Source organism: Protobothrops mucrosquamatus, unplaced genomic scaffold (assembly GCF_001527695.2).
Source record: "Protobothrops mucrosquamatus isolate PMUCROS unplaced genomic scaffold, P.Mucros_1.0 scaffold1865, whole genome shotgun sequence".
NCBI lineage: Eukaryota > Metazoa > Chordata > Lepidosauria > Squamata > Viperidae > Protobothrops > Protobothrops mucrosquamatus.
In genome coordinates this window covers 192,911-215,923 of record NW_015387994.1, presented here as the reverse complement: position 1 = coordinate 215,923, position 23,013 = coordinate 192,911, and the positions used below count along the sequence as shown (strand labels likewise).

The 23,013-nt window shown below is 46.0% G+C and overlaps 1 protein-coding gene across 1 annotated transcript in view; it reads right to left on the bottom strand.

Moving 5' to 3' along the window:
- The window catches only part of LOC107294215 (clathrin heavy chain 1), a gene marked incomplete at its 3' end in the record, with an annotated part of 77,954 nt that extends 56,090 nt beyond the window's left edge, over positions 1-21,864 (bottom strand). The window contains exons 1-2 of the mRNA XM_015823426.2: positions 21,813-21,864; positions 19,521-19,711 (exon numbers count right to left, since the gene is read on the bottom strand). Of these exons, the coding sequence (XP_015678912.2) occupies positions 19,521-19,711; positions 21,813-21,864 (243 nt within the window). The remainder of the gene's footprint in view (positions 1-19,520; positions 19,712-21,812) is intronic.
- Positions 21,865-23,013: the final 1,149 nt, after the last annotated feature.

Genomic DNA, 23,013 nt, shown 5'->3' with positions numbered 1-23,013 from the left:
TGGTGTATTTGCTCAAATATCTACCCGCTGTAATGGCATGAGCCTTAATTATTCAGAGAAACCAGCTTAGGAAGCTAAAACGGAGGAGCAAAACTTTCAGCAAAATCTGCTTTCTTATTCGAAAGTATTATAAGGTCTTCCTCAAGTATTGCTATGCAGAGAGGCCCCATGTTCTAACTAGACTCAAGGATTTCCGTTCTGTCATGCATTTAACTGCTGCCCTAAGCTAAAAGGCAACTTCTGCTTTCCCACTTCGTAGTACCGAAGCTTCCAAGAGGTTGCACTTTGTGTATAGAACAATTGATTTCCGATCAACAGTTTCTGATCCCCCAATGAGCAGGAATCCAGCTGCCTTCTTGTGAGTAAGAAAAAGAAACATAATGCAAACCTGTGCAAGCTGAAATGTGAGCAAATCCCAAACCAGCTGGCAACAAACTCCACAGCTAAGCATCAATTACTGTGTCAGGATTAAAAAAAAAACTTGTAGGAAGTTCTGCAGTAAAAGCTGATGATTAATAAGAGAATTTGCTTACAACAAAGCAATCTGGATAAATGGATTCTGTTTTGACACTGATCTGTAACTTGGATAATTCAGAAAAGAGCACCAGAATTTGGATCGGTACTTTTAAGACATTCCCCACCATCATAAACAAATTAATTTCTTTCCTAAAAATTGTAATTTCTACTCTCTAAAAGCAGTTTTGTATAATTTGTTATTGTTTATATCAGAAGCCTTCAAACTTGGCCCTTTTATGACTTGTGGACTTCAACTCCCAGAATTCCTCAGCCAGGCACACTAGGTTTGAAGACCCAATTTATATGTTCCCAGCATGATCCTTGTTATATCCTCCCTAAACTGCAATGCACACCTGAAGAATTCAATTAAATTTGCAACTGATTATAATTCTATTATTCTATTCTATTCTATTCTATTCTATTCTATTCTATTCTATTCTATTCTATTCTATTCTATTCTATTCTATTAGCTCTAGTGAACTGGCAGCTGGGAAGACACCTTGGGTTTGAACATACAAGTACTACCAAGATGCTGTGAAAGAAACCTTATGCCAGCGGTCCCCAACTTTTCTGGCTCCACAGACTGGCCAGCAGCAACGGTGGGGGGATAGTTTCACACATGCAACCTAGATCCCGCACATGGACAATGAAGCTTCCACATGCTCACCCGCCCCTTGCCCTGACTGACTCCCAATAGACTGTGGACCGCTACCGGTCCAGAGACCAGGGGTTGAGGACCCCTGCCTTATGCCACTGTGACATCCAGCCAAGGCAAAAAGAAGCTGAGCTTTTATTTTATTTTTATCCCACCTTTATTGCTTTCACAAATAACTCAACGTGGTGAACATATAATACTCCTTCCTTCTATTATCCCCACAATAAAACTCTGTGAGGTATCTTGGACTGAGAAAGAAGGACTGGCCCAAAGTCACCCAGCTGGCTTTCATGCCTAAGACGAGACTAGAACTCACCGTCTCCTGGTTTCTAGCCTGGCGCTTTAACCACTATACCAGGGGTCCCCAACCTTTCTGGGTTGGCGCCCGGGGGGGTGTGGGGATGTGGAAGCATCTTTACATGTATGAGCACACGCCTGCACCAATGGGGCCATGATTGCACATGTGATGCAAGCGGGGCCATGAGCGCCTGTGTAATGCTCGGGCAATGCTAGCACCCGCACAATGCTGCGATACTAGTGCGAGCGGGGGGTGCACTTGTTATGGCATCGCTAGCACCTACGCAACGCCACAATACTAGCGCGAGGGGGGTGGGAGCACGCTCTCACGCGGTCCAGTGTCCAACAGCCCACGGCCCGGTAGTGGGCCACGGACCACAGGCTAGACCCCTGCACTAGACCACTGTTTATTACTGTAATTTATATGGCCACCTATTTCAAATTCATGAGTCTGGGCAGCTGAAAACAGTTACAAACTATACAAATATAACAATAAATGTAACACAAGAATAAAAGGCAGCAAGCATACAATCAGCTGCCGAGCTTAAAGTACAATGTCTGATTCTACAAACAGCAGGACTGAAAAATATATATAGTCCAGGTCCCTTCCCCACGAGATCCCCATAGCTAAAGAGCTAAGAATAGTCTGGTTCTTGTGGAAACATATTTTGATGTTCTCATCAATGAACCTCACCAGCTGAAACACAATTAAGGGGGGGGGGGGGAAAGATGCTGACTGTAGCAAACCCGTTGACCTTTTGCTTGCAAGGTAGTCAGCATAATTTCCTAGAAGAGCTCGCTTTCCGAAAGGAAGCACACAAAAATGCTGAAATGCAGAGTGTACATAGTTCTGATAACTGCACCACCATTAAGTAAGCCATTGTTCTGTTACCGGATAGAAAAACCAGGTCTCTGACATATTTTATCTCAACCAGAACTTGAACAGGATACTACCGTCAGAGTGTGAGTTTGGATATCAAAACAGGAAGTATCTAGGCCAGGGGTATCAAACTCAATTTCATTGAGGGCCGCATCAGCATTGCGGTTGCCCTCGGGTGGGGTGGGGTGGCCAGGGTGTGTGTGGCCTACTGGGTGGGCATGGCCAGCTCTATATCGTTGGCGTCAAGGGGGCCTGTGGGGGCCTGGGCAGGAGTGGGACAGATCTGAGGGTCTCTGGCAGAAGGGGGTGGGACCGGGGCAAGCGCCAAGGCATGGTCCATTTCTTCATTCCTCACAAAGGGTGACCCCTCCCCAGCATGCACCCAGGGGGCGGAGCCAACACGGCAGGGGCTGGTTCCTCGCTGTTTCTAGACAGCTTTGTGGAGTTAAGACTGAATGCATTTCAGCATAGATGGCCACCACAAAATTGTATATTGGCTCCCGGCCGGCCTGGGCCAGGGCCAAGGCGGCGGGGGCTGTTCCCTCACTGTTTCCAGGATGGCTTCACGGGCCACATGAAACCACTTCGCGGGCCGCATCTGGCCCCCGGGCCTTGTGTTTGACATGTCTGATCTAGGCCATTGTAGGCTGCATTAACAGAGGGATAGCATCAAGATAAAGTGAAGTTTTTGTATTGCTTTAAAATGCTTTGGTAAGACCACCCTTGGAATATTGCATCCAGTTTTGGTCACCACGAAATAAAAAAAAATGTTGAGAGACTCTGGAAAGAGTGCAGAGAAGAGCAACAAAGATAATTAGGGGTCTGGAGGCTACAACATGAACGGTTGCAGGAACGGTCTAGTCAAACTAAGAGAAGGGTTAGGGGTGACATGATAGCAGTCTTCCAGGATTTGAGGGGCTGTCACAGAGAAGAGGGAGTCAAACTATTCTCCAAATCACCAGAGGGCAGAACAAGAAGCAATGGGTGGAAGCTTATTAAGGAGAGATCCAACCTAGAACTAAGGAGAAACTTCCTAATAGTTAGAATAATTAACCAGTGGAACAACCTGCCTCCAGAAGCTGTGAATGCTCCAACACTGGAAGTTTTTAAGAAGAGACTGGACAGCCATTTGTCTGAAATGGTAGAGGGGTTGGACTAGAACAGGGCTTTTCAACCAGTGGTACGGGTAACACCTGTGGTACATTGGCACCTGGCAGGTGGTACACGACCATCCTAGAAAAGTGGTAGTGGGGGAGGGGAATGAGCTGAACCGGTGGCAGCACCGCACAAGCCTGAGCGAGAGACGGCTGGAGCTGCAGGGCTGTCAGGGCTCAGCGGAAATGCCAGGATCAGCACCAAGGCTCCAGCTGGAGCTCGGCGCTGATCCTGGTGCTTCTGCTGAGCCCAGAAGAAGCGCCGATCAGCTGGAATGTTGCAGCATCTCCAGGGTCTTGTGATTAACATTCAGATGCTTGGCAACTGATTCATATTTATGACGGTCACAGTGTCCCAGGGTCATGTGAAGTGACCAAAACCTGCTGCAACCACCCAGTAGAGACCAAACACCCCCCCACCCCACCCCCACTGCCAATCCTCAACAGAAATGCTCACAACGATGAAAACCTCGGACAGGAGGAAGAGCGTGGCCGAGCAGGCAGGCAGGTGTCTTGCTCGGCTGTGCCTTGGGGGCACTTTTTTCAGGGCCATTGTAAGTTTGAACAGTTACTAAGCAAACTGTTGTAAATTGAGGACTACCTATACTTTATCACTTTTTTCTTTTCTTTTTTTTTTTTTTTNTATCAAAACAGGAAGTATCTAGGCCAGGGGTATCAAACTCAATTTCATTGAGGGCCGCATCAGCATTGCGGTTGCCCTCGGGTGGGGTGGGGTGGCCAGGGTGTGTGTGGCCTACTGGGTGGGCATGGCCAGCTCTATATCGTTGGCGTCAAGGGGGCCTGTGGGGGCCTGGGCAGGAGTGGGACAGATCTGAGGGTCTTTGGCAGAAGGGGGTGGGACCGGGGCAAGCGCCAAGGCATGGTCCATTTCTTCATGCCTCACAAAGGGTGACCCCTCCCCAGCATGCACCCAGGGGGCGGAGCCAACACGGCAGGGGCTGGTTCCTCGCTGTTTCTAGACAGCTTTGTGGAGTTAAGACTGAATGCATTTCAGCATAGATGGCCACCACAAAATTGTATATTGGCTCCCGGACGGCCTGGGCCAGGGCCAAGGCAGCGGGGGCTGTTCCCTCACTGTTTCCAGGATGGCTTCACGGGCCACATGAAACCACTTCGCGGGCCGCATCTGGCCCCCGGGCCTTGTGTTTGACATGTCTGATCTAGGCCATTGTAGGCTGCATTAACAGAGGGATAGCATCAAGATAAAGTGAAGTTTTTGTATTGCTTTAAAATGCTTTGGTAAGACCACCCTTGGAATATTGCATCCAGTTTTGGTCACCACGAAATAAAAAAAAATGTTGAGAGACTCTGGAAAGAGTGCAGAGAAGAGCAACAAAGATAATTAGGGGTCTGGAGGCTACAACATGATGAACGGTTGCAGGAACGGTCTAGTCAAACTAAGAGAAGGGTTAGGGAGTGACATGATAGCAGTCTTCCAGGATTTGAGGGGCTGTCACAGAGAAGTGGGAGTCAAACTATTCTCCAAAGCACCAGAGGGCAGAACAAGAAGCAATGGGTGGAAGCTTATTAAGGAGAGAAGCAACCTAGAACTAAGGAGAAATTTCCTAACAGTTAGAACAATTAACCAGTGGAACAACCTGCCTCCAGAAGCTGTGAATGCTCCAACACTGGAAGTTTTTAAGAAGAGACTGGACAGCCATTTGTCTGAAATGGTAGAGGGGTTGGACTAGAATAGGGCTTTTCAACCAGTGGTACGGGTACCACCTGTGGTACATTGGCACCTGGCAGGTGGTACGCGACCATCCTAGAAAAGTGGTAGCGGGGGAGGGGAATGAGCTGAACCGGTGGCAGCACTGCACAAGCCTGAGCGAGGGATGGCTGGAGCTGCAGGGCTATCAGAGCTCAGCGGAAGTGCCAGGATCAGCACCAGGCTCCAGCCGGAGCTCAGCGCTGATCCTGGTGCTTCTGCTGAGCCCTGAAGAAGCGCCGATCAACTGGACTGTTGCAGCATGTCCAGGGTCTTGTGATTTACATTCAGATGCTTGGCAACTGATTCATATTTATGACGGTCACAGTGTCCCAGGGTCATGTGAAGTGACCAAAACCTGCTGCAACCACCCAGCAGACGGGGGGGGGGAATAAAAACCAAACACCCCCCCACACCACCCCCACTGCCAATCCTCAACTGAAATGCTCATAACAATGAAAACCTCGGACAGGAGGAAGAGCGTGGCCGAGCAGGCAGGCAGGTGTCTTGCTCGGCTGTGCCTTGGGGGGCACTTTTTTCAGGGCCATTGTAACTTTGAACAGTCACTAAGCAAACTGTTGTAAATTGAGAACTACCTGTATTTTATCACTTTTTTCTTTTCTTTTTTTTTTTGTCATCAAGTTTTTGACACCTTGCTAGGCGACTGGTGGTACTTGGATGTTGCCATATCCTAAAAGTGGTACAATGGGTGAAAAGGTTGAAAAGCCCTGGACTAGAAGACCTCCAAGGTCCCTTCCAACTCAGTTATTCTATTACATATTTCATGAGATCAGATACAAAACTTCACATCTATCTCTAGATATCTAACTATCATAGAGAAAAAAAAGTCTACAATGATTTTTTTTTACATTTCTGTATAATCTGCCTTGCCAGTTTTAATCCTGCAAACTAGCTTAAAAATAGTTAAAGGAAAACTGGCATATACTTCTGATGAATTGATTTCTCGTCTACCAAAGCTTGTGATCAAACAAAATCCTTAGAATGTTGCAACACAATCAACACAGGAAGTCATATGAGGAAAGCATTGCAAAAATTTGCAGGAAGAGTTCAGTTTTAAAAGCCAGGAAGGGAGGGGGGGGAAAATGAAGCAAAGGCGTACACGTTCAGCTATACAACGTGGGATTGTGTGAATCACAGTTTTAAATAAAATGTTTCAGAACCAAGTAAATTGTAGCATGCTTGCATAATCACACATTAGAAGATAAAGGAAAACCAGATAGCCCATTTCTCCCAGATGCCAGAGAAAAACAAAATCCCGGGAGAGCTGGGAAATACAGAAAAAAAAAAACCTTGTGTAAATTGTTGCTGCAGAATGACAGGACTTTATCAAGGCATTGTTTTAAAACTGTGTAACAATTAATATTGTTGCAATGGTACACTTAATCTCTCAAAAATTATGTTTGGTCCCTCAGGATATGGGGACATACAGATTTCAAGAGTTACCAGCTTTGTACATATTTATTTTCAATCTGGTTGGCTACCCATCTCAAACATATATGACTTTGGCAACTAATAGGGAATAAAAATAGAATAAAAACATAACAATATATAGCAAGCAGAGCAACCAAGATAAAGCCATACGGCATAATATTTATTGTTGTAAGACGGCTAGAGTACCTCCACAGCAAGATAGGTGGCAAATAAATTTAACAAATAACAATCAGCATTTCTTTATTAAATTTATATTTAATAGGGCGACTATGGGCAGCATAAGCAGTATCATACAATCATGATACAGGCTTAATCGCACACTCTGAGCCTCAGGCTTGGTAACAAAACCACTGTTAACAGAGTCACTGTAATAGTGAGAAGGGTGGCGTGTAAATTTAATAAAATAAATAAAACCATGCTTTTAGGGTCTATGAAGATTCTCAAGCTTCTTCAATTCAGTTCAGCATCTTCAAACCGTAGCAGCTTTGGATGCAAAGTGAAATGTTTTAAAAGAAAAAAAAAGAAAGTCCAGTTGCCCTTTTGGGAAAAAGCACCCCTGGGACATGCTTTCAGAGTCATACGGAAAGCCAGAAGGGTCAGGACAAATTGTCGTCCTGGGGAAATGATGTGCCAAAGAGCAGGGGCCACAACGGAAAAGGCTCTCCTCCAGGGACTTGCCAGATGACACTCCCTAATGCACCTGGAGCATGCCTCACCTGTTGAATCTTACAAGAGTGGTGGACACAACCAGGGAGAGATAGTCCTGCAAGTAATTATAAAGAATACGTACAATCTAAACTGCCCTCAGTACAGTAATCCCAAATATTCTTAAAGGAGATACAAACTATCCTAGCCATATAAGAAGTTTGGCAAACACCTCGCACGTATTTTTTTATTGCTGCTTTCTGAGTTTTCATCCCTTCAAAAAGCCATTAAATGAAGGCTGAAATCCAACAATGGTGGGGATATAATCCTATTAGAAGATTAGTTTTCAATCAGCTACTTAATTTGCACTATAGTCCTTCGCCTATCAGCATAAGTCAATCCCTTGTGGCACCAATAACCAATACTCTTCCTGCTTGCAAAACTTGATGACCATAGATTGGGCTAGATTAGAATATATAGAGCATTGAACTGAAGCATGAAGGGAATGTTTCAGAGTGTTGTGTGGGGCTCTCCGGAGAGAAATTAGCAAAGCTTCCAAGTATTCGTGTGCAGGCAATCATTTCTTTGTTAGAGACAACTAGGGTGGTCGTTCTTTCCATTTCATTTGAAACTGTAGGCTGGTGTTTCTCAACCTTGGCGACTTGAAGCTGTGTGGGACTTCAACTCCCAGAATTCCCCAGCATGCACTGGAAAACACACTACAAAAGGATCGAGAAGACCCCTAGAACAGGGGTCCCCAACCACCGGTCCGTAGACCAGTACCGGTGCACCAGAAACTGGGCCGCACAAACAAACAAAGCCCTGTCCGCGCGATACAGGCAGCACACAAAACTCCGGTCCGCGGAAAAACCTCTCTCCACGGAACCAGCCCCTGGTGCCCAAAATGTTGGGGACCTCTGCCCTAGAACAGGGATGGCGAACCTTTTAGAGACCGAGTGCCCAAAAACTGCCCTGCCCCCCGCCCCGCCTGCCCGCAGGGCCACTCACTGCCTCCACAGCCCGCTGCAGATCGCCCAGGCGGCCCAGAAGCACCATGGTGGCTACACCCTCCGCATTCCACGCATCATCTGTGTGCGACAGGGCGTGAGGGTGGAGTCTTATTCCCGCTGCCTGGCTGCCATGTGCTTGGCTGTGCTGCTCCACATCGTCTGCGCCCGGGGGCAACTCTCCTCCAGGGGGGATGCTGGGGGGTGAGGCGGGGCTGTGGCAACAGCATGCGTGCCCACAGAAAGGGCTCTGAGTGCCACTTCTGGCACGCGTGCCATAGGTTCGCCACCACTGCCCTAGAACATAAGCACGTCTCTTATGAACTCCCTTTTTACGACCCTGTAATCCCTTAATTCGAGGTAGAGTCGGGGCAACTGGATGGAGCTGAGCATTTACTGACTGGATGCCCTTCCTGACGCCAACATGGAGTTCACAGCAGAAAGGGTTTTTTTGCACCCTAGAAGAGAAACATCTACCCACTATCTAGGACAGTGGTTCTCAACCTGTGGGTCGGGACCCCATTTGGGGTCGATCGACCATTTCACGGGGGTCACCAAGCAAGCCTGTCCGCCATTTTTTTTTGTCCACCATTTTTTCCCCTTTTCCGGTGGGTGCCTTATCTCCCTTGGGCTGGGCCAGCTGGTGGTCAGCCTGCTCCGTCTCTGCCGCTTGCCAGCTACGCCTCAGCCAGCGTAGGGGGCGGAACCACGCATGCGTGGCGCTCCCGGGCAGGGAAAGTCCTCGACTTACGACCGGTTGGGTAGTCCTCGACTTACGACCGGTTTAGTCCTCGACTTACGACCGGTTTAGTCCTCGACTTACGACCGGTTGGGATCGCGGCATTAAAAAGGTTGAGAACCACTGATCTAGGATTGAACTCTCAACTTTCCAAGTGGGAGGCAAGAGTCTTCACCACTAGGTCACCCCGCTGCTCATAAGCCTGTTTCCCTGGTGGGAAAGTAAATAGCTAAATAGCTAGGCATTCCTTCACAGGAATTCCTTCACAGGATCTTCCAGCTTTCTTTTACACACCTGAGAAGACAGGCCACTACCAAAACAGCCCTAAAAATGAACAGCTATATCTATTTCCTTTGTCACCAAGAGGCTGATAGGTACCACATGAATAATGCATTCCTGGTCAGCTGAAAAGTTGAATTATTTGGCAGGCAAGGGGCTTTTAACAAGTAAGTCATTTATAGCACCTGAAAATGCTTTCCTTGAAACGATCCACCCCCAGTGTCTTTTTTGTCCCTGGGGGATCCACAGTGGGCAATGACTTAACTAGATGGGTGCTTATTCTCACTGGTTCCCCGCTTCTGCCCTATTTTTGCAAGCCCTACAATTGCAAAAAGGTTATTTATTATTAAATTATAGATTTTAGGAGAATTTTATCCCACTTTTATTTCTTCATAAGTAACTCAAAGGAGCAAACATGTATATCTCCTATTTTCCACAACAGTCCTGTGAAGTGGGTTGGACTGAGAGGGACTGGTCCAAAGTCACCCAACCAGCTTCCTTGCTTAAGGCAGGACTAGAACTCAGTCTTCTGGTGATTGGTCCAAAGTCACCCTTTCTTGCCTAGGGAAAGATTAAACTCATTGTCTCCAGGTTTCTAGCCTGGTGCCTTAACCACTAGACCAGGGGTAGGCAACCTTGACTTTTTTATGACTCGTGGACTTCAACTCCCAGAATTCCTGAGCCAGCCATGCTGAGAGGAAAGGGAGAGGTTTCCAAGCTGAGCCATGCTGGCTCAGGAATTCTGGGAGTTGAAGTCCACGAGTCATAAAAGAGCCAAGGTTGCCTACTACTGATCTAGGCCAGGGGTAGGCAACCTTGGCTCTTTTATGACTGGTGGACTTCAACTCCCAGAATTCCTGAGCCAGAATGGCTCAGCATGGAAACTTCTCCATTTCTCCTCAGCATGGCTGGCTCAGGAATTCTGGGAGTTGAAGTCCACGAGTCATAAAAGAGCTGAGGCTGCCTACTCCCTGCACCAGACCAAGCTGGCTCTATTGTACTAGAATTGTACTTTACCCTCGTTTTTCAGAAGCGCCACTCCTGCAATCCTTGGAAAACAAAATGAAATGGGGAAACTGCATTCTACAGCTGCCACGATCTCCATCCTGCCACATTAGGGGAAGAGTCCTTTAAGTATTTATTTCCTGAGAGTCTGGAAGTTCTTAAGGCGCTACATAGCCTTCGAGAACCAATTTGATATAACAGTTAAAAGCCTGCAGAGATCGAGCTAAAGTCAGACTCCAGCCTCAGAAACTCACTGCTTTCAGGAGTTATTTTTGGTGGAAACCAAACTCTCTCTTGTCAAGACAGAAACAGCTACGGGGAGATTCCCAGCGACTTGCCTAGCAAGCCAGAACATACAGTCAAAGCTTTGTTCTTAAATCTTGCCTAAAGCCCGTTCCCCAGAAAAGAGGGGTTTTTTTTCATCAAAAACCTTTTTTTAAAAAGATGAGAATTGTTTTCAGCCTTAGATGATTTAATAATAATAATAATAAAGTTGGAAGGTACCTGGGAGGTCATCAAGTCCAACCCCCTGCTCAGGCAGGAAACCCTATACCATTTCAGACAAATGGCTGTCCAGTCTCTTCTTAAAAACTTCCAGTGTTGGAGCATTCACCGCTTCTGGAGGCAGGTTGTTCCACTGGTTAATTGTTCTCACTGTCAGGAAATTTCTCCTTAGTTCTAGGTTGCTTCTCTCCTTGATTAGTTTCCGCCCGTTGCTTCTTGTCCTGCCTTCAGGCGCTTCGGAGAATAGCTTGACTCCCTCTTCTTTGGGGCAGCCCCTGAGATATTGGGATACTGCTATCATGCCCCCTCTCATCCTTCTCTTCGTTAAACTAGACATATCCAATTCCAGCAGCCGTTCCTTATATGCTTTAGCCTCCAGTCCCCTAATCATCTTTGTTGCTCTTCTCTGTACTCTTTCTAGAGTCTCAACATCTTTTTTACATCGTGGGGACCAAAACTGGATTTATTTTCCTCCACTTGTTAACGTTAAATAAAAAGCAGTTTTACTAATAATGCTAAGATCTTTAAGGCAAGCTTAAGCCGCAGCACCCATTCTGGTCTTGCCAACTCAGAAATAACCCTCCTGACTTTAATGGGGCTTGCCGCCATGTTTTTTAAATTTATATGCTGCTCATCTCACACTGTAATGAGGCTCTGGGCGGCATATAAATGTAACAAATAAACACACGTTACATTGTACAGATGGCATGCAATGCTGTCCAACTGCCAACCCAGAACAAAGTTTCCCTCTCGATTACAATTACGCCAAACATAAAGCAAAAGGAAAACCCCCTTAGCTATCATTTTTCTTCAAATCTGAAGATTCGAATACAAACATCCAAATGTTGTTCGTGATATTTAAAACACATTAAGTTGCTTTGCAGAATTATCAACTCGTATGTGGGCCTGACGACTGCTGAGGTTAACGTCAAATGCAATTTAACAGGCTGCCGCAAGCAAGCTTGTATACTTGAATTGCCAAGTGTTCCTCAAACACGAATTCAGCTTTCGGTTTCAACCTTTACAATTACTAAAGAGCCTGACATGCTGCCTTGCCGGTTTAGGAAGCTATCAGGACATTGTGATGGAGGAGTCAGAAGTCAACAAGATGGCAGGGTTGAACTTCTATACCAGGGGTGTCAAACTCAATTTCATTGAGGGCCGCATCAGCATTGCGGTGTGCCCTCAGGGGGCTGGGTGGGTGTGGCCAGGGTGAGTGTGGCCTACTGGGTGGGCGTGGATGGAGTGGGTGTGGCCTACTGGGTGGGCATGGCCAGCTCTACATGGTTCACGTCAAGGGTGCCTGGGGGGCCTGGGCAGGAGTGGGACAGATCTGAGGGTCTCTGGCAGAAGGGGATGGGACCGGGGCAAGCGCCAAGGCATGGTCCATTTCTTCATTCCTCACAAAGGGGGACCCCTCCCCAGCATGCACCCAGGGGGCGGGGCCGACGCGGCAGGGGCTGGTTCCTCGCTGTTTCTAGACGGCCTTGTGGAGCTAAGACTGAATGCGTTTCAGCATAGATATGGCCACCACAACATTGTACATTGGCTCCCGGCCGGCCTGGGCCAGGGCCAAGGCAGCGGGGGCCGTTCCCTCACTGTTTCCAGGACGGCTTCGCGGGCCACATGAAACCACTTCGCGGGCCGCATCCGACCCCGGGGCCTTGTGTTTGACATGTCTGTTCTATACCCTTCTATGTGGGCAGATTTTCTGTACAGGCAGATTATGTCCTTTGGCACACATATCAATGCTTTGAATTCTTATAAAAACATCCTTTTTTTTTCAGGCCAGAAGGAAAGGGCCTTCTCCGTCAGTTCCAGTCTCTCTTTCTGCCTCTGGATAAAGCCATCCGAGCTCTGCTCAAGAAATATTTTAGGGTTTATAGGCTGTAAGTTGTCTTTTTCAATTAGGTTTTCATTCCGCTGTCTTCATAGAACATAGAATCATAGGGCTGAAAAGGGACCTCGGAGGCCTTTTTTTGCAGCAATCTATGAACAGCTTCCAAGATGCTTGGATAGGAGGATATTAATACATCAACTGTGTCAGTAATTTCATTAAAATGGTGACATCTTAAAGATGTACATTATCTATTCACCATATAAAAATAAGATCAGATAATTACATTTAGGGAGTAAAAGTAAAATGGACCTGCTCTTTAGGACACTAGAAAGTTAACTAGGAAAACAGTGCAATGGAAAGTCTTCCAGAATACACACATTAACCATTAATGAGAGCCATCCTTACCAACTGTATACTTTGAGCTCACATTTACTACTAACAAGCCTACAGAAAGCCTCACAGCTTGATGCAAGTCCACACCAAGGCTGCAAATGCTGAGCCATCACAGGGACACTTTTGCATGGTGAATTTATTTTTTTTATTTACAGCTAATCCTCAACTTACGATCACAATTGAGTCCCATATTTCTGTTGCCAAGCGAGACAGTCGTTAAGTGAGTTATGCCCCCTTTTACGACTTTTCTTGCCACAGCTAAGTGAATCGCTGCAGTTGTTAAGTTGGTAACACGGTTGTTAAGTCAATCTGGCCCTCCCCGTGGACTTGGCTTGTAAGGAGGTTGCAAAAGGTGATCTTGTCACCCCAGGATCAATGCAACCGTCATAAAAAGGAACCAGTTAACAAGTAATCTGAATTTTGGTCCTGTGAGCAGGGGGAGGCTGCAATAGTTGTTAAGTGTGAAGAATGGCCACAAGTCACTTTTTTCAGTGGCGTTGTAACTTTGAACAGTCACTAAACGAACTGTTGTAAGTCAAGGACCACCTGTTTTAAACAAATTTATGTAGCTGCTAAACTCACAGATAAGTGACTCTGGATGGCATACAACAGAGCTAAAACCTGTTACTTTTTTTCACAACAGAATAGCTTTGACCTGCAAACTGTGGTACCTGTTCCTGGTATCCTTCATGTGTTCTCCAACACATTTGGAGAGTACAACAAAGGGAAAGATTCACATGTGCCCTATTAGCTACATAACCATCATCCATGTTTCCAACCACTCCTTCATTTTCTCTGCTTGGTGCATCAAACCTTGAGCTTAAAAGTCTACTTTCATACAGAGAGTTCCCAAAGAACTCGGCTTTTACTTCTATCCATTACATTTTCAACTTGCTTTTCCTACATCAGTAGTGGCGAACCTATGGCACGGGTGCCAGAGGCGGCACTCAGAGCCCTCTCTGTGGGCACATGCACCGTCGCCCCAGTGCTAGGCCTTCAGCTGGGTTTTATAAAACCTTTTTGCTTTAGGCCTCCGCCGCCGTGTGGAAAAAAAAGGTTCAATCAATCAATCAATTTCAGCTTCTCGCGGGGGAAAAAAAGATCTTGCAAAGTTGGAATTGATTGAACTTTTTAGTCCCACCCAGTCTGCCATTACCACCGCAGCCACGCCCACCCAATGGGCCACGCCCACCCAATGGGCCACACCCACCCGGCACCTAACGATGCATAAGTGGGTTTTGGGTTGCAGTTTGGGCACTCGGTCTCTAAAAGGTTCGCCATCACTGTCCTACATCCCTTTTTTCCTTGAGTGTCAATATCTTAATTTATTTATGTATATTTCCTATTTCTAAACCGCCTATCTCCCTCAGAGAAGTAATACTTCACACAACACCCAAAAGTTATTTTTTCCCCACATTCCCCAGAGTTCATGTAGTGTTTGTCAACTGAGACTCACTTTAAATTGTGTGGACTTCAACTCCCAGAATTTTGGCTGGAGAATTCTGGGAGTTGAAGTCCACACATCTTAAAGCGAGTCTCAGTTGACAAACACTGATGCAGAGCTTCCACAGCTCTTCTGGGATATCCAGGCTACCCCGAGTAATCCCTGAGAACCTGCAGATTGTTCTAAATGGCAATTCGCACACTTTCCCATTAGCCATACTGGCAATAACTAAAGAAAGCAGAAGTTGCGAAGACCTGGAGGATACTGGTCCCTGATTCCATGATGTTAGAACTACTATTTCAGGAGAAGCCCATCACATTATCCCTGTATTTCAGAGGTCCCCAATCTTTTGGGCACCAAGGACCGGTTCCGTGGAGAGAGGTTTTTCCGCGGACCCGAGGGTGCGTGGTTTTGTGTGCTGCCTGCATCTCGTGGATGGGGCTTTGCTTGTTTGTGCGGACGGGTTGCTGGCATGCCGCGGCCTGGTACTGGTCCACGGACCAGGGGTTGGGGACCCCTGCTGTATTTCATATCTTATAGAAAGACATAGGGCACCTCCTCTTTGGAATGATTCCCCCCCCCACAAAGATACATGGTTGATTCCAACCTGCAGACTTTTAGAAAGGCAATTAAGACTTCACTCTTCCTCTCGGACTTGAGTTCAAATGAGTCAAGTTCCCAACTGGAGAGGCACCATATGCATTACTTTTGATCATCTTTTAATTGCTGCAGTTTGCTTTAGTAGGGTGCTATGTTCTTTTGTATTTTTCTTTCACGATTTGCATGACCCCAAAGTCACACTGATAAAGGTTCCAAATAAATGACCATTAAGTTTGTATAAGAAGTGTCAAGTTTTGTTTCAACTGAAGAGGTAATTGCTGGCTGGGAAGATTACTTGGGAACCCTGTGTTACTGGAAAGTACAAGATGTCAATGTGTTAATGCGTGCACACCAAAGTTACTTTGTGTGCAACAACAATTTCCCATAACATCAATAGGAGCTGAAGTCTCAGGTGTTTCAGCACTGAATTGTCCAGAACTGTTAATATCAGGGGTTCTCAACCTTGGTAACTTTAAGACTTGTGGACTTCAACTCCCAGAATTCTGGGAGTTGAAGTCCACAAGTCTTAAAGTTGCCAAGGTTGAGAACCCCTGGTTTATATACTCATTTGATTTGTCTCTCCTGCTGGGGAAAAGAAACACAGTCATATTTGAAAATCTGGGGTTTAATACTAAATAAATGCAATGATGTTTTCAATCAAATTAGCAGCTCCAAAAAGATTCACACTAAGTACTGAAATTATGGATGCAGTGTTTTATCTTATTTTAGAGGAATCCAGTCACAAGTAAAGAAACAAGTGTGATTATCCAGTGTGAGCAGCACTGCCTCTCATCAACATTTCCTATGCATACATTTTGCTTTATCATTCCATGTAGACTTCTTGGCAACATCTTTGGCACAAACCACACAGGAATTTTCCAGAAATGATTGAAGTATATTCTTTTCCAAAACAAATGTTTTCATAAGACCAGGGCAGCGGGGATTTCAAAGGTCCAGAAAGTCTGGGAGCTGCCTAGAATTATCTGTTATAGATAGCTACATAAATTGAATAAAATAGTGATGTATCTGGGTTTTAAATCCCTATAGCATCTACAAGACAGATAATATCAAAGCTAAGAAGTTTTGCAGGGTTTTTTTTTTCCTCTCCAAAAGAATGAGGGATATAATTTATTTAGAAAATGAGTAAGAGTGAATAGCAAAGAGGAAGGTTGTTTTTTTTAAATTCAACAAGAATGAAAAGAGTCTTTTGGGGTCATGCTTTTAAAAACCCCTGACATAGGACAGAATGCCAAGTGTATGTGGACATAAAACACACAAAGAGCATATTCTTATAAGGACACCCACAGTCTATTCTACACACAATGGAATTTATCCTGGGAATCAAATGGCTTTATTAAAACCCTTATCACCGCAATAAAAGCAAACATTCCAGAAAGTAAAGTATAACATGATTATATTCCAAAAGGAAGTGCATAAGTTCCCTCCAAGACCGGTTGATAAAGTCTATGCAGCCAGGAAACCTACACCCACAGTTCTTTTCATGGCACATGTGAGAAGCAGCATTTTAAGAAAGATAAAAAAGATGTTTAAACCCTCAAGTAGAGAACACTGTAAGTATAGAGTCAATTCTGCAAGCCACAGGCTTAAAACAATGCAACCTATATAAGAATGAGCCAATGGCCATGCCTATTTGGGAAAGGGTCTGTAACTTCAAGGTAAATCTGAGGGGTCTGTTTTGTTCAAAGACAAGGCGGCTTGCGGGCAAATCTACAAAACCTTCTCCACTGCTCTCCTATCCTTTGATGCATCTCCCAGCAAGCAGCTTTGAAGGAAGAGCTGTATCCCGCCTACGCAGCAGCAAGGATTAGATATTCAGGATTAGATATTCGCTTGAAGTTGCAACAACACGGATGGCAGTACAGGAGGTGCTTACACCCTGTCCTCACACACACAGTTAAACATGGTTTGGATCTTCCTGCAGACACATTCCTGAACAAAGTAGAACACGAGCACCCAGAAGCCAGAACAGTCAAACAAAAGTGATGTCCCAGCTCTTAAAGGTGGAAGGAAAGCATCAAAGTACAGTATGGAAGGGTAAACCTACATCTCTTTCATGAGTTAAGTCAACAATTGGCTCCTAAAAACAAACTGTCCTTGGCAACATACATTGGGAAATTTGCAGAAGCAGACAAGTTTTCCTCTATTGTACTATAGGTTGCTCCAGCGATTAGGGATCCTTGTTTAGAATAGCTTAAGGTTGTTGTTTTTTCCTACAGTACTTTGGAAAGTCTTGGAATTATTTCTGGAACATATGGAGAACATAACTGCATCTGTTCCCATCATTAGTTTTCTGGACTGCATTCATAAAGACAAGCAATATTAATGAGTCTTCAAAACCTCACTCAAAAGGAACTGTCAATCGTATCCATTACACCTTAAAAAAAACCTGAGCTAACTGCTATCAATTGCATTTCTACAGCCCAAATGCTGCAAGGGATTAAGCATCCCTTTCCCCCCCCCACCCACTTTTTAACAAATCTCTAAACGACCAGACCAGATGCCACAACATCTGAGCTCTTTAAACTCTCATTATAATACACCAACTTCTTAAGTTTGAGCTACTGCTGCCTGCCCACTTTCTGAACTCCAAAGATTACAAATAATTTTCAACCTGCTCCAATTTTCATATGTCCCAAGCTCACACCCATCCTATCTTCATTGCCAATCCAACTATTATCCCTCATCAAGATTCAAGTCTTAATGAACCAAGGGATGAAAAATCTGTTATATACTGAAAACATAAACAGAGATGCCCGACAACTAAAAATAAATATTGCTCGCTTGGATCATCCATGTTTATCTCAGATTCCTAATTACTGCTCTTAGCTAACCTGTTATACAAGCCTATCTACCTGTCTCCCATCCAGTGGCATCTCACACCTCTCCCTTCAGTTTTATGTTCCTAATTCTGCCAGTTCAGCTCAGTCCCCCATTCACAAATAGTTTAATTTGCTCCCTCCAGATCTCTGCATCAAGCTGGGTGCACAGATTACCCCGCCTGCACAAGTCAGCTGCAGAATTACCCTAGGCTCCTTTGCCAAGGAGAAATAAGGAAGTTACTCCCCAGTTACTCTTTTGTCTTACAGATTTCTGCTAAACTACTCACACCCATCTACCTTCATAATGATACCAACCTTTCTGAATTACTTCCCCAAGTTTCAGCCACCGCACCTGCTCTAGTTTTCACCCAGGATACCACACACACACACACCTGAATCGAACAACTTTCTTTTTCATCTTAGTTCCTTCCAAATTAAAGGACATTAAACCTTCCTCTTCCCGCTCACATACTTGCTTCGCCCAATTTTCTCTGGCCACTTTAAACCAGGGTTACCCTCTTCTTTTTCCATAGGGACCCTCCACTCCAAGTCACACAGGAGCCTGAAATTGGGAGAAGGAAACCAAAGAGCCTGCCTACCTTCACCTATCATCCGGCACACTTGTTGAAAACCAAGGCCTATTAAAGAGGAAGCCAGCATAGGCAGGATTAAATAGAGATATCAGGAAATCAGGCCAGATTCGTACAAGTATGTGCACGAACAGCCAGAGAGCCCAAGAGTGCCCAAACAGGCTTCCCTCCACAAACCCAGAAAGCCGTTTTAATTCTCCCATTTAAAAAAAAGCCAAACATTTAAACCCTCATACACTCAAACTCCCACATTATTGCTTCTTTTGCCTAGAGAGAGCCATAGCAGAGCCATTATCAAAAATGCCATAATATGGCAGACAGAAAATTACATTTACACATTTATATCCTCCTGTCCCACTCAGGAGGAGAAAAGGTAACCTTTATTGTCATTTTTTTTTAAACTGTGGGCACACTGGCACACATTAAAAATGAAATTCTGTTGCCTGCTCTCAAAGGTGTACACATACATAACACACATAGACATGCTATATACTATATATACACATAGGTGGTGTGTGTGTGTGTGTATATATATATATATACACACACACACACAAATACAAAAAGGAGTGGGAAAGGTGCCTGCAATTGAATAACTAAGCTTAATTTGGCTTAATTAGGGAAGAAAGAGACAAGTATCCAAGGTGGTCAATTCAAGCCCCCACCACCCCAATTCCCTATTTACAACGGCAACCGGTAATGCGTGACACCTATTTGCTCAATAAATGAATAAACCCGCTTCTCAGGCCGCCCTTTCAAGCCACCCGTCAGGTGACCACCCCAACTGTCAAAGCAGCGAGGGCCTCGAACGAGGCTTCACACGTTCTCACCCACACGTGTACTCGGCTTCAGCACGCCCCCCCCGCCCCCACCTACCCACCGTCGGCCTCAGCCCGGGCGGGGGCAGGCGAGAGAGGTCCCCCCCCTTCCCGGAGCCGCAGCCCGCCTCACCTGGAGATGCTCCTGGAAGCGGATGGGCAGGATCTGAGCCATGGCGGCCGACGCGTTGTTGGGGTTTTGGGGCTCCAGCCTGACGGCGGGGAAGGGGCGCTGGCCTTTCCACAAGAATGCAGGGGCGGCGAAGCGGAGCGCGGCGGAGGAGCCGGCGAGGGCAGCTCGTAATGGCGGGGCAGGCCGAGGCGCTGAGGAGAAGCAGCAGCAGCAGCAGCCCCAGCGAGCGATACGGAAACAGCTCGCGCGGCGGAAGGACACCGACGGGCCTCCTCAGGGAAGGGAGCGCTGCGACCGCGCCTCCGCCTTATCCGCGCTCTGCCTTGCGCCTCACCTGCCGCGGATTAGCCGAGCGGCGGAAGGATTCGCGCCGAGAAGGAGGAGGAGAGAGACGCAGCCCGCCTAAGGAATCAATGGACTCGGCGGAAGGATACGGGAAGCCGGAAGGAGCTTTTTTTTTTCGGCCGGCCCGCGTCTTCGTCGTGGTTCGTCGTACTAACAGAAGCCCCGCCCTCCGAAGCGCCGGGTCTCTCTCCCTCCCTCCTCCGTCCCTCCCCCCCCTTTTTTTTGCCACATCATGCGACATGGGCGGGGGGGACGTCAGTTCCGTTCCGAGAAGAGCCCCGCCCATCTGCGGATCACATGGTCGGAGGTTAGAATATTTAAAAAAAAAAAAAAAAAGATCCGCAAGGTGGACGTTCTAGGGCGGAGGAAGTAGCGCCTTGTTCCCTTCCCGCTCTAATATTAAAGGAGTGAAGTCCGCCCAGGTCACCCCTTCTAATAGAGCAGAGGATTAAAGGGGGTGCCGGGAATTGAAGGGGGCAGTTGGGGAGTTTGTGGGTTCGAATCCTTACCTGGTTGACCTTGGATCGGTGACCTTTAGCAAAAATGAAAGTGATGACTTCTGCATATATAACACAATACTGGGCCATTCCAACAACCATGTATTGAATCATGGCTTGGTTCAAAACAGTGTTTCTTTGACTTTTAAAGAAAATGCAATACAGGTAGTCCTCGATTTACGACCAAAACAGCCCCAAATTTTTGTTGCTTTATCAAGACCACCAATGAGTTCCACCCCATTTTATGCCACCCCTTTCTTGTCACAGTTGTTCAATGAAACTCTGAAGTTGTTAAATTAGTCACATGCTTGTTTAGTGAATCTGACAATCTTTGCTTGTCAGAAGGTGGCAAAAAGGGATCACATGACCCTGGGACACAGCAACTGTTGTAAATACAAGTCAGTTGCCAAGTGTCTGAATTTTGATCATGGGGATGCTGCAAAGGTCATAGGTATGAAAAAAGGTCATGTCATTTTTTTTAAAGTATCACTGTAACTTCAAATCATCACTAAACAAATTGTTGTAAGTTGAAAACTACCTATAAACCAGACATGTCAAACACAAGGCCCGGGCGCCAGATGCGGCCTGCGAAGTGGTTTCATGTGGCCCGCGAAGCCATCCTGGAAACAGTGAGGGAACGGCCCCCGCTGCCTTGGCCCTGGCCCAGGCCGGCCGGGAGCCAATGTACAATTTTGTGGTGGCCATCTATGCTGAAATGCATTCAGTCTTAGCTCCACAAGGCCGTCTAGAAACAGCAAGGAACCAGCCCCTGCCGTGTCGGCCCCAACCCCTGGGTGCATGCTGGGGAGGTGTCACCCTTTGTGAGGAATGGAGAAATGCACCATCGCCTGGAAGTGGCCAGCAAATGGCCCTCGCCTACTTCACATATCTGGCTTGATGGGCTCTGCCCTGGTCCCACCCCTTTCAGCCAGAGACCCTCAGATCTGTCCCACTCCTGCCCAGGCCCCCACAGGCACCCTTGACACGAATGATGTAGAGCTGGCCACACCCACCCAGTAGGCCACACCCACTCCATCCACACCCACCCAGTAGGCCGCACCCACCCTGGAGACACCCACCCGGCCCCCGAGGGCAAACGCAATGCTGATGCGGCCCTCAATGAAATTAAGTTTGATACCCCTGCTATAAATGCTAAAAAATCTTATGTGATTCTGTTTCAGGCTCCAGAAAAAGAAAGAGAAAGGAAATGCAAAGGAGAACGAATTTTTTTAAGCCTCCGATATTTGGAAATAAATTCTAAGTCCTGCCTTAAGCACAAAGCCAGCTGGAGGTCACCTTGGTCCAGCCACTGTCTCTCAGCCCTAGGAAAGAGACAATGGCAAAGTTCACAAAGAAGCTTTAGAAAAACCATGCCAAAAAAACTGCAGAGACCTGTCGAGGCAAGTATTGGACATGACTGAATGGAAGAATAAAAATGAAGATAGATTGCCTTTGAATATAGAGGCTCCTTTCTTTGTGCAGCAGTCGTCATCATCATACATCAACTTAGGAACAGAATAGAATAGAATAGAATAGAATAGAATAGAATAGAATAGAATAGAATAGAGCTGGAAGGGACCTTGGAGGTCTTCTAGTCCAACCCCCTGCTCAGGCAGAAAACCCTAGACCATTTCAGACAAATGTCCGTCCAATCTCTTCTTAAAAACTTCCAGTGTTGGAGCATTCACAACTTCTGGAGGCAGGTTCTTCCACGGGTTAATTGTTCTCACTGTCGGGAAATTCTTCCTTAGTTCCAGGTTGCTTCTCTCCTTTGTCAGTTTCCATCCGTTGCTTCTTGTCCTGCCTTTAGGCGCTTTGGAGAATAGCTTGACTCCCTCTTCTTTGGGGCAGCCCCTGAAATATTGGAACACTGCTATCATGTCCCCCCTCATCCTTCTCTTCATTAAACGAGACATACCCAATTGCAGCAACCGTTCCTTATATGTTTTAGCCTCCAGTCCCTGATCATCTTTGTTGCTTTGTTGTTGTTTTTATCTTCTGTCTTCCAAAAGGATGATCATGCAATATTAATAATAGTACGATCAATATATAAAGCACTTTAAACACTGCAAAACAGAAACGTCTAGGCCCGTGCTTTGTAGAAACCACAGTCTAAATTTAGATGTTGGGGCAGAAGAGAAACTAAAGTGACAATAGAACAAAATAATTATATAGGAAAATTCCCTTCTCACCCCTATAGCAATAGCACCTAGTTATATACAGGTAGTCCTTGGCTTACAACAATTCATTTAGTGATCGTTTCAAAGTTACAATGGCACTGAAAAAAATGACTTATGACCAGTTTTCACACTTACAACTGTTGCAGCATCCCCATGGTCACGGGATCAAAATTCAGACGCTTAGCAACTGGCTCATATTTATGACGGTTGCTGTGTCCCAGCGGTCATGTGATCCCCTTTTGTGACCTGACAAAGTCAGTGGGGAAGCCAGATTCATTTAGCAACAGTTTGACTAATTTAACAACTACAGCGATTCACTTAACAACTGCGGCAAGAATGGTCATAAAATGGGGGCAAAATTAACGTAGCAAATGTTTCATTTAGCAACATAAATTTTGGGCTCAATTGTCATAAGTCAAGGACTAATTCTACCACCCCCTAGTGCTTTACAGCACTCTCTGAACAGTTTAT